This window comes from Condylostylus longicornis, unplaced genomic scaffold (genome assembly GCF_029603195.1).
Source record: "Condylostylus longicornis isolate FDR11 unplaced genomic scaffold, ASM2960319v2 ptg000031l, whole genome shotgun sequence".
NCBI lineage: Eukaryota > Metazoa > Arthropoda > Insecta > Diptera > Dolichopodidae > Condylostylus > Condylostylus longicornis.
The window spans coordinates 8776660-8789508 of NW_026578000.1; the positions used below are offsets into that span (position 1 = coordinate 8776660).

General features: G+C 32.2%; 1 protein-coding gene across 2 annotated transcripts; it reads left to right on the top strand.

Moving 5' to 3' along the window:
- Positions 1–3149: 3149 nt before the first annotated feature.
- LOC129608252 (multiple epidermal growth factor-like domains protein 8) lies at positions 3150–12568 on the top strand. 2 transcript variants are annotated; one of them, XM_055519639.1, is made up of 7 exons: positions 3150–3730; positions 3795–4028; positions 4097–4279; positions 4346–5622; positions 5678–6990; positions 7054–7207; positions 7272–12568. In XM_055519639.1, the coding sequence occupies exons 1-7, from the start codon at positions 3362–3364 to the stop codon at positions 12268–12270; spliced, it is 8529 nt and encodes a 2842-aa protein (XP_055375614.1). In that variant the 5' UTR covers positions 3150–3361; the 3' UTR covers positions 12271–12568. The 2 variants fall into 2 exon arrangements, with proteins under 2 accessions (XP_055375614.1, XP_055375613.1); XM_055519638.1 differs by having other exon boundaries at positions 5678–7207.
- The last annotated feature ends 281 nt before the right edge of the window (positions 12569–12849 follow it).

Sequence of the window (12849 nt, forward strand, 5' to 3'; positions counted from 1 at the left end):
TTATATCACCATCTAATATCAATAATAGCGTTTTACGTGTCTGAATGCATATATCCACTGAAATATATACATATCAAATGAGCAGACACTATCATATTATATATTAACTTATGAGTAAAAGCTCCATAATAAATTTTTACTCTATGAACAATGTAGAGTCTTAGTCCGGCTATCAATTCAGTATTAAAATATTGGCACGCAACTGAACGAAGTATAAACCTAAACGTAAATTCGCTATACATAAGACTGACTTTCTGATCGAGCAAGCATCGGGTTATATAAAAAAAATTTGTTGTAAAGCGGGGATTTTAAAACAAATCGGAAAACACATGGTTTTGACTAGTCTGATTGTATGAAAATGTACAGCTTATGTTTTAAAAACGTGTTCAGCTGTACCGGATTTCTAAATACAATCAATTCTTTATACATAGATTTTATATTATAAGTGCGTACCTAGGTACAATTATTGAGCTTTTGAGCTCAAAATTTTAGTTACATTCTTGCTAGCGGGTTAAGTAGAGCAAACCCATTCTAACCATGTAAAATCATACATATATAAATGCATTTGAAATGCAGTGTCTTTCAAAAATATTTTAAAATAAACCTAAGATTTTAAATTTTAAATATTTTTAAGTATTTTAATATTAACATGACAAAACATTATGTAGATATTTAATTATGGATATGACACATGTTCATATGTAAATATGTGTTCCAATTTACGTAATGCATACGAACTTACAAGATATGAAACTATATCTACTCTACCTACATATCTAGAATTCTTGGTATCAATTAAAAAATTATTAATGAAAAATTACATGCAATCATTGTGTCTAAATACATGAGTACATACATATGTATATATCATTATGAATAGCAAATATTTAATATTTGTATCTGAAATAACGTAGACCATAAGATAAGTATGCTAGATATTATTTTGAGCATGCGTATAGAATAGAAAAATCCGTTAAAATCCTTATCAAACTATTTGCAGTTATATACATACATACATACATATATATAAATGTAAGTATATACTTTAGCGAAAATTCCAAGTAAACTAAATTGAAGTTCCAATAAAATTTCGCATTCTTTTCTTGTTTATTTTAAGAATTAGTTAATTGTACGTACCTGTTTACATACATAAGTATGTGCTTGTGTTCATTTTATTATTTTTTTGATGGGCAGTTCTTTTCTTGCAAATTATGCATGAAATAGTGAAATCACAATCTTCATTCAATAATATTTCTTTAAAAATTTTATAACAATAATATAAATTATAAATTATTTAATACGTTTATTAGTTTACCTGTATGCACATTGAAAAACCAAAAGTTAAGTGAATTTTAGAATATTTTATGATGTATTTTAAATATATGTATGTAATTACTTACATATATCCATATATATTTACATACATACATATATTATCATTTTACGGATACGTCATTATATTACTTTTACATTAAACTATTATTATTATTTGTAATTGTAACATTGTAACATTACCGCGGTTTGCATTTTCGTTTGGTGTTAAAACGTTTTTTTGCTATAAAATATCTAAAAATAAACAATTTAAAAAAAAATAGGTTTGCTCCAAAGCCTAAGCAATTCACTTGCAAGCAGGGATGGAAAACGTGACTATTGTACCAAATATAATGTTTTCAGAAGTAAATTGGTACGGTGGTACGCTCAACTAAAATGTGATACTACCTACTAGTGCAAATTCATTATATAAAAATTTTCCTTTTATAAGGAATAAAATCGAAAATCCTTGCATTATGTTGAATGAAAAAAAATTTATTTGCTTCTGTTATTTACCGCATATGTAAACCTAACATATATTGTTATTTGTCATTAATACGCCGTGTACTTTGCTACCTATAACTTTCTTTTTTGGTTTATGACTTGCCGAAAAATTCGCTGAAGAGGTTTGTCGATATTTGAATTTTGAAAATATATACATATCTGTTTTTAATTGGTTAGATTACAAGTAATGTACCGGAAGCTTTTTTCTCCAGTTGGAATGCTGCTAGTTTTTAAAAATCGATAATTTAACTATAACTTAAAGTCCAAATCATAAAAATATATTACACATAGAATGTAAAAGTACAAAATGCTATTTTATATTATAACAGCACAGATGCTATATATTGTAAATTGTGCCCAAAAAAGCTTCAAAAAAAAAATCCCTGGTTCATAATATATGTAGTATTCCTATCGCTGGAAACGTTTGTCAAATTGATAACGTGATACTCTCAGTTCTGATTTAGTACGTTCAGAAAATTTAAGGTAGTATTTCAAAATTTTTTGAATTTAGGTTAGAAAAGTGTATATACATGTCTACGTATATGTTAAGAAATAGCTAGATATTGATTTTATGGAGGAACAAAACCTGTATTTATATGGTTCTATAACTGTGAAAACAGAACTAAAGCGATGGGCGGAACAAGAGAGGAACGGTAAAATCGATTGAGCAGTATTTTGCATAAAATGTCACATACTCATAGAAAAAGATAATGTCAAAAAAAACCGTCACGATCTTTTTTGTAATACAATCAATTTTTGAAAATATCTTATGTCTCTATGATAATTTTTGTTAATTGTGAAAATGCAATTAAAGCTAAATTTTGATTCTTGTCAATTAAATTTTTCACTCTGTTCGTTTATATTTATTTTCGAAGTATATTAAATAATTTTTTTATTTCTTAGTTCAATAAAATTAGATGGAATATGAATAGACGCACGTAGTACATAATATAATTAAATAACTGCCCTTTTTGTATTACGTCAACTCAATTATAAATTGTAATTTTGATATATCTGATGAATGTTTTATGGGTTTGTAAACTGCGTCATATCTGATAAATGTTTTATGGGTTTATAAAACTGCAACTACACTGCAAGATGTTATACTAGTGCAAGATTGACAATTAAAATTTGACATTTCTTGTTAATATCTTGTTGTTCATTTGACATATCGACATCAGTGAAAATATTTTATTTTGCTATTGTATTATTTACGAAAATTATTAAGTGAAACTACTTATTTAAAAATTTTTAAGAAAATTACATATGTATAAATATGTATATATAAAAATAAAAATGTTGTGTACTAATTCCTAATAAAAAGATATTCAAATTACTAATTTTTCTACAGTAACAATAATTTGAGCATTAGCACATGCTTGTAATTCCATTTTATCCCTCCGTTACTTAAAGAAATTTATTTATAAGTAAACAAAAACTAAAAGATATGGCAATTTTAAAGAATTTCAAACAATCGTCTGAAGTTTGGTGTAAATGAAAATATAATTGTTATTGAAGTTTCGCTTAAATAAAAAATGAAGAGATAATGGGAACGAATATATTACGATTTTATCTATATCTAATTAGGTTGATTGGTATATATATTTTTTGTAAGGTAATAATTATATGCAATGTGCAAGCAGAAAATTGTGATAAAACACGGAAAGTATTAACATCTAATATTGGTGAAATATCACATGGATCTAATGCTAATTACACTCAAGATTCACATTGTGAATGGTTAATAAAAGCACAAAACTCGAGTCAATTTATTACCCTAAAGTTCCATAGTATGGCAACAGAATGTTCTTATGACTATATTTTTGTATATGATGGCGATTCATTTAATTCAAAACTTTTAGGAAGTTTTAGCGGTCGAACAGAACCGCAAAAACTTGTAGCTACCTCTGGAAATGTAAGAAATATAAACATAATTATCAATATTAGCGACAAATATTTAGAACAAATACTATTTTTAGATGTTAATATTATTATATAGCGACACTAACTATGTTCTTGAAGGATTTCATGCAACTTATTACATATCGAATTGTTTAAATAATTGTAATAATAATGGTAAATGTATCGGACATCATTGCGTATGCCATGGCGAATGGTTAGGACCAGATTGCGAAAATCAAGCTTGTCCTGATCGCTGTGGTGAAGATTTTGGCCGAGGAAAATGTGTTCATGGAATTTGTCAATGCAACGAGGTATATTATATAGATATCAAACAATATTGCTGGAATTACAAAATTAATTTTCTACATTTTTAATAAAGCATTTTAGTGGTAGATATTGCGATTTGAAAAAGTACCCTTTAGGAAATAACTGGCACTGGCTGGCCAGTGAAAACGAAGGGTTTACAAAAAGGGCTTCTCATACTGCTATATATTTAGAAGAGCGAGATGCACTTTATGTTTTTGGGGGATATGATTTAAATAATGTTTTAAGTTCTTTAGAGGTATCTACATTTATGATAACTTTTAATGTTGCAAAACTTACTAAGACTCTTCCACTTTCGCTTTAGATCTACAACTTTAGTAAAAGCCGCTGGGAAGACGAATGGGGGATTCCCCTTCAAAACCGTTTCCACAATAATTACACATCAAAAATTGATAACACATTGCTAAAAGCCGTATTATCAAATAAAAATAAAGATGAAGCAAAATTATGGGGACTCAAAACTGATGCTTCATTTTTTAAATACATTTTATACACATTAGCTGAGTCTAATATTACTGCGAATAACATAACAAATGAAGATTTAGCTACTGTCATTGACGACATATTAGAAGACGTAACTGACAACCGTCCTGATGCAAGATATGGACATGCAGCAACTAAAATATCTTCTGGATTCATAATATTTGGGGGAAAATTATCCAATGGTAGTTTTTCAAACGAATTATGGTTTTACAATGCGAGTAGAAATGGTGGAGAATGGATGTTAAGAGCTAAAAAATCTAAATTGTACCCCCCACCTTTAACTCGTCACACTTTAACTGCGGTTGGAGAGTATCTTTATGTTTTTGGTGGAAGTTTAGAATCGGGGGAATATTCTTCAAAAATTTTCCGAATACGATTTTCATTAAATTCAAATGAAGAACAATGGCAAGAAGTTTATGCTAGAGGTGGAAAAACTTTAGACTTAAGACTAGTTGCACATACTACGGTTTATTATCAATACACCCATTCTTTAATTATATACGGTGGTATAATGACAAATTTGGCGAGATTTTCCAAATTATCCGATCGAATATTTGCGTTTCAATTGGATGAACTGCATTGGACAGAAATCCTTTATCCAAGAACCGCCTTAAGAGATACAAATATACCACATGAAAGAGCATTTCATAGTGCAACCATTGCTGGAAATTATATGATAGTTTTTGGTGGATATACACATCGACATAATAAAGAAGAAACTTGTTATGATAACCAAATGTATTTTTATCATTTGGGATGTCACACTTGGATTAATCAAGAAATTTCTTCATCTCCTGGAAGCCATTATCCGAAAAAACAAGGTGTCTTCGCCCATGCGACTTCTGTAAGACTCAATAACACCTTATTAATAGTTGGTGGTTATCACGGAAATGTAAATGCCGATTTATTCGCCTATGAACTACCACAAATTTTACGAGTTAAAGATCCCACAAGGTATTTACCAGAAAGGTTTTGCCACTATCATTTAACACAAATTACGTGTTTATCAGACCCAGAGTGTGGATGGTGTTCGGCTGATAGCAGTTGTTACGGGAGAACTATAGGTGCCAACTGCACAACTAATTTGCAAACAACTAGGTATAATGTAGCCTTTTTACACATTCCAAAGAATTTTTTAACTAGCTTATTTTAGGTGTCCTGGGATATGTCCATCCTTAGGCGATTGTCATTCTTGCTTAGTGCATGGATCAATTCGTTTGAAGAATTTCCCGGATTCGTATTCAATAGCTAATAAATTGGGTTTGAACCAATGTAGTTGGTGCGTTCAAAATGCGAAATGTCATCAAAAGGACAATAATTTTGGAGTATGTGGTGAACCAGAATCACAAATTACTGGTTGGTGGGGTAAAAGGGGGACCGAAGTAATAAACAGAAAAAGATGTACTTTTCAAGATAGACGCCCGGGCCTTACCTATATAAAATATAATTATCCGGTTAATTACACAATGCCAGATTATGTGGCAATTGTTAATGCAACTATGGCAGACTTCTCACCAACCAGTTATGACAGAAATTCCGCGAAAATGGTAGCCCGTTTAATTGGATATGTTCGACCTCAGGGCAATGAAACATTAGATATGTGTGTCAGTTATGCTTCTTTAGCGACATTAAAAACTGGAATCGGAAATGTGCAAGAGCACAAGTCGAAAACCACTACCATGATCGATGTTAATCAAACTACTTGTAAGCTTGTTGAGTGGACTCTTTCTGAGCCATTTTTTGTTGATTTTACGACAAAGCCAAAAGAAAGTGTCATGACAAAAACTAATATGGAATTACGACATTATGGTACTACGAAAGCGTTGACCTTCGAATATTTGGAGCCTTATTCATATGGCAAATGTAACATTTATAAAAACTGTCTCCATTGTTTGACGGATATGGCTTGTGGCTGGTGTGATTTGACTAATAAATGTCTACCAAGAAATATTACAGAAACATTAATTTGTAAAAATGAATACACATGGCATTATTTAATAATTCAGCCACCTCATTGTGCTAATTGCTCTAATTACATTAACTGCGAAGACTGCATCGAAACTGAAATTTGTGAATGGTTATCTGATGAAGCTAAATGTTCCAGAATTGGACGTTCTCAAGCAGCAGTACGTTTAGGAGTAAATACATGTCCTGTACAATGCAAGCTTCGTACAAATTGCTTGGATTGTTTGAATCAACAGGGAAGATGCGTGTGGTGTGAGGCAACGGAACAGTGTTTTAGTTTTAGCGTATACACAAGCGAATATCAATTTGGTATATGTCGAGAGTGGCTAGATAAAAGTTTTTCTAATCCTAATATTGAAAATGTACAGAATATAACTTCAGTTCAAAGTAATAAATGTAGAACTTGTTCTCAGCATAAAAATTGTGTAAGTTGCCTTAAAAACTTAGGTTGTGGTTGGTGCTTCAATAAAGAAAAACCAATAGATGGTGCGTGCATGCGGGGTGATTTTAGCCAATCATATGAAAATTGTAGCTTAGAATTAAATATTGACATTTTAAAAACAGAATGGGCATACTCTCATTGTCCGGATGTCGATGAATGTGCACTGAAAATAGATAGTTGCAGTCAAAATGCTGAGTGCATAAATACCGATGGTTCATATGAATGTCATTGTCGCAGAGGTTTTATTGGAAATGGTAGAACTGAATGCAAAAGAACGTAAGTTATTCAGTTTATTTTGTGTAAAAATATTTTATAGCTCTTTGTAAAATTGTCATTGCAGTTGTTTCGAGAAATGCCAAAATGGAGTTTGTTCTGGTTCTCCAGGTTATGAATGTCAATGTTTTAAAGGATGGACGGGAGTTGATTGCAGTATAGATTGCGGATGTTATAATCATTCAACTTGTGTCGTCAGCGTTGGCATTTGTGATCAATGTGAAGATTGGACTGAAGGCGAACACTGCGAGCGATGCCGACCTGGCAGTTATGGCAACGCAACTTCGAGTGAAGGTTGCTCACCGTGCAGTTGTAACAACCATGGAAATAAAAATTTAGGATTATGTGATAGAAGAACTGGACAATGTTTTTGCCAAGATAACACTGGAGGTTTTAGATGCGAAGTTTGTAACGCTCAATATTATGGTGATCCAACAATTGGTCAATGTTACTATCAATGTGAAAATCGTGGTATATTAACTCAATTGGGAGTACAAGGGTTAGGCTCTCACCAATCATATAAAGCTCCGTGGGGAGGTCGAGAAATTGATGAATGTTTGTGGTTGATTACTCCAAAAAAAATAAAAGAAGAACCTGTCATTCAAATTGATATCGAATGGGAAAATTTAAATGTGAAATGTGATAATAATGCAATTTATATCTATGACAGTTTACCCGATTTGTCTGGAAATATTCAACAAGGGCAATTGATTTCCATAGTATGTAGTCCATATTCGGCTCCTGTAAGAATAGAAACAAAATCGAAACACGTATCGGTTTATTACAATAAAGGTGGGGACCGGAATAATGGTTTCAAAGCTATATATAAAGTAATGAATTGCGATGATAATAAAATTTGCGGTTGCCCTACCGGGTGGGTTGGTTCTAAATGTGAAAAAGAAATTTGCCCAAAAAACTGCACTGAAAATGGTCATTGTAATCACAACTATGGTATTTGTATATGTAATTCTGGTTATGGTGGAACAGATTGCTCAACTAAAATCGAGTCAAGTAATTTAGTTGTAACAGAGCTCTTTAATACGATTTACTTAGGTGATAATTTTGAACACTTAAGAAAAACTATTCCGAGATTTGGACACTCATTAAATGCCGATAAACGAGGTTCATTGTGGATGTTTGGAGGTTACTCTTTATCAAACGGACCCCTGAATGACATTAGACAGTTTGACACAAAAAATGGTACTTGGATGCAAGTCACAGTTGAATCTGAACCTAATGATAAGATGCCTCAGGGGAGATATTTCCATGCTTCAGAAATTTCTTTGTCAAAGCAAGTTATTTACGTTTATGGTGGTTTAACAAGCTATAAAAAAGGTCAGCCTAATCAAATTTTGAAAGATTTTTGGCAATTTTCTATACAAAACCAACGATGGGATGAAATTGAAACAACTGTCGAATCAATTATTAATGGCGATAAGCCTCCGTCTTTAGCCGGGCACACACTGACTTATTTGAAAATCGGAGAGAAAGAATCGCTTCTATTAATTGGAGGAATCTCGAGCAATTTCGATATGATACAATTGCAACTTTGGGAATTTGAAATCGAAACAAACCGATGGCAACGCATAAAATCGAGTGGAGCAAAAATTCCAGCTTTATTCGGACATAGTGCTGCTTTTCATGGGACATCCTCAATAGTATATGTATTTGGTGGTTATGCTGAAAATAGAAGCCAAAATAAACTATATGCCTTAGATTTGAAAGAAATGAAATGGGCAGAGCTTCCAGTGTTCAGTGAACTATATGCCCCAGAAAGCATTTTACCCCTTTCCAGATATTTTCATTCTGCTATAACGACAGAGTTTTACATGATAGTTTTTGGGGGAAGAACATATCCGTATTCATCAACTGACATTTTAAATGCATATATCTTTGAATGCAACAGCTGGGTGAAATTAACTGAACAAGTTAAAATTATTGGAAATTTACCATCTTATACATATGGCGAAGGAATGACCATTGATCAAGAAACTAAATCTGTGTATATAGTTGGAGGTTGGGATGGTACATCACAAAGTCGTGTAACTAAAATTCAATTACCCGAAGACTTATGCCAGTTGTGGAGCTCCACCAAAGCTGTTTGTAGACATCATATTGGTTGCAGTTTTTGTAATATTACAAACGATGCTATGGAATCTACACATTTTTGTTTTAGAAATGGTAATAACATTTGTCACGGACGTGAGGGGACGTTATCATACAATCATGGTGCATTATGTGATGCTTCTTGGATCGCTCGTCGTAACTGTTCAACATTCAGTGCATGTTCAGCTTGCTTGGCCTTTTGGCCCTTACATGAAGAATCTACTTCTGTATGCCAATGGTGTGAAAGCTACAATACAGAAGGCAAATGTTTACCTGCAAACATTGAATGCCCAAATTCTCAAGGTTATAATAAATCTATAACAATAAATAAATTAGAGAAATGCTTACCCGAATGTCAAAAACTGGATTGTGAGACTTGTTCATTATATAGTGATCACTGTCAATGGGCGGTTGTCAAAGACATACGTGTGACTGAATGTATAAAAAAAGAGTTAATAGAAAAGAATTTTGGAAATTATAAAGTTTTGACCAAATGTCCAATGAAGTGTGAAGAATTTAAAAGTTGTAAGTCATGTTTAAGCATAGAAAGTGAAAATTATTTGTCATGCAAATGGTCAACCGCCTTACATGCCTGCATAAATCCAAATATTCAGCCACTTTATTGCGCAGGGGGTGTTTGCGGTCTCGTATTAGATTCAATGAAAGACATTGATCAATGTCCAAGTTCCTGTTATTTTCATAATCAATGTTCATTATGTTTAAGGCACGCCAATTGTGGTTGGTGCTCTAAAGAAGGTTCTAATGGAGATGGAGTTTGTGTCGAAGGTCTAGTGGAAAATTACTCTTCTTATCAACCAACAACCGATTGCAACAATCACTATGCATCTTTTAAAAACTTATCAGTTGACGTATTGAAGAATGATAAATTTGTCTGGAATTACCTAACATGCCCCTTGGAAAATGAATGTAATAATAATCATCATCAATGTAACCCAACCTCCCAGAGATGCCTTGATATACCAGTAGGATATAAATGTGTGTGCGCAGAAGGTTATAGAGATGAAAATGGAATATGTATTCCAGTTTGTAAATTAGGCTGTGAAAATGGGGAATGTGTTTCCCCTGACGACTGTAAATGTAATTTTGGTTATGTTGGACCAAATTGCTCCATAGCTTGTGAATGTAATGGGCATTCTGACTGTTCCGGGCCAGATCAATTAAGCGAGTGTTTGTACTGCCATAATAATACAATGGGGTTGCAGTGTGAGAAATGTAAACCACTTTTCGTTGGTAACCCTAAAAATAAAACATCTTGTGTTCCTTGTAAGGAATATTGTCATGGCCATACAGATGTATGTGTTTCAAAAGACGAAGAAATTTTAGCAAGTAATATGAGTCGTAATCAAATAGAAAAGAATTTGAAAGAGGGACCGAAAGCTAATGCGGTTTGTATGAATTGTGGCAATCAAACAGATGGAGAACGGTGTGAAACCTGTGTTCTAGGATATTTTCGGGGATCATATAACATGTATGATATATGCAGGCCCTGCGAGTGTCATGGACACGGCGATATTTGTGATCGAATAACTGGTGAAAAATGTAATTGTGGTAATAACACAGAGAGTGATTCTTCTTGCATGAGTGGTAATAAAAATTCAGCTCAACAATGTTGGAGTTTTCAGTGCTCTAAATGCAAAGATTCCTACGCAGGTAATCCTGTTGACGGTCATCAATGTTATAAACAAATAAGTGTAGAAGTAAGAATGTGTTTCGATGCTTTACCAATAGAACAATGTAAATTGAAACCCTCTCCGTTGCGGCCTGGTCAAACAGTATTTTTTGTAATACAACCACGATTTATGAATGTTGATATTCGAATTATGATTGATGTTACCCAAGGAGAATTAGATGTTTTCATGAGTCCGCAAGACGATTCTTTTGTCGTATTAAATAATCAAAGTAATGAGTACCATGAATTATTCTTAGATAATAAATACCGTTGGGTGACTGAAAGGGACTCGGATCTTACAGAACCACTGAATATTGTTCAGCCAAAGTTTGATAATACGACTAATACTATCGTTAGTCAAAAACTATGGACACCTTCAATTCGTGATTGTAAGTCACTAGATGGAGAAGGTTTTTATGTAAAAGATCAACGTGCTAAAGATTTAAGTACTTACATAACTTTAAACCAGTGTAATACAGTTTTACGTTTATTTAATTTGAAAAATCGTTTAGTGTTAACATTGCCACAAACTGCTCATAATTTGAGTGCAACCAGATTTTTCATAGCTTTGAGATCAAATCCAAATGCAGAAGGTAGCTACGGATCAATTGTGTTTCGGCAAGATCAACTACACATTGATCTGTTTGTATTTTTTTCGGTATTTTTTTCCTGCTTTTTTCTATTTTTAGCCGTTTGTGTTGTCGCTTGGAAAGCTAAACAAGCGGCCGATATGAGACGAGCTCGTCAACGTCATGTGGATGAAATGCTACATATGGCGCAAAGGCCTTTTTCTTCTATATTTGTAACAATTCCGCCATATAACAAAATTGATTATGGCGACTATACGCCAATGACAATACGCAAAGGACGACATCGCTTAAAATCTGCAACACAATCATCAGCAACAGTTGCCACCTCAGCACCAAATTCTACTAGTTTTATTCGTCCTCTCGCTTTTGAGCCAACTAGTGATAACATAGCATGGGTTGGTACAGTTCTAATAAGTCTTCCAGGTAAATATAAAGCTCCGGTAGGGTTAGCATTAGGGTCAACACTTATTACGTTACCACGACAATATCCACTAATTATTCAATATCCGAGACATATTAATAAACAACAACAGCAAACACATTATAGAAGTTCTCATTTACAACCAGTATCATCTAATAGTATATTGGCATCATCTTCATTAGGTATGGCACCTTCAATTCAAACACAACAACATACGCATGAAATGGGACCCGGTGCTATGGAATTAGGTGATCTGTAATTATCATTTCAGTTAGGTTAAATTATTATTACAAGTCTATAATAGAGCATTGATTTCGTCATTAATTCGTTTATTGAATAATAATTTTTAGGCTTAGAATAGAATAAGTAATTTATAAAGAGAAAAAAACCAATCCTATTTAAGCTTTATATAAATAATGAACCTTTTAAATTTTTCTTTCAAGTACATATTTTCTTTATAAAAATTATTTAAAGTCTAATGAAATCTTTTTTTAAGCCTTATCCAATGAAATTTACTACTTAAAATTAAGAACTTTATTTAATTTTTTACCATTAAAAATCGTAAAATTATTTATGTACTTTTATGTTTTTAAAAGGATATTTAAACTTATTAAGTTTAAATGATTATGATATTTCGAAATTTAAAATTGTGATATTTAAGTATCTTTTGATTTGAGTAATTAGTTTTTAAGTAAATAAAATTAATGAATCTTCACATAAATATAATACATATATGTATATATGTAAAGATAACCTTACCAATATTTTTGGATTCAATGCTCTTATGTTTTCAATTAAACTCAAACTTTAAAATTGGTCTAATGACTGACAGTGGTTA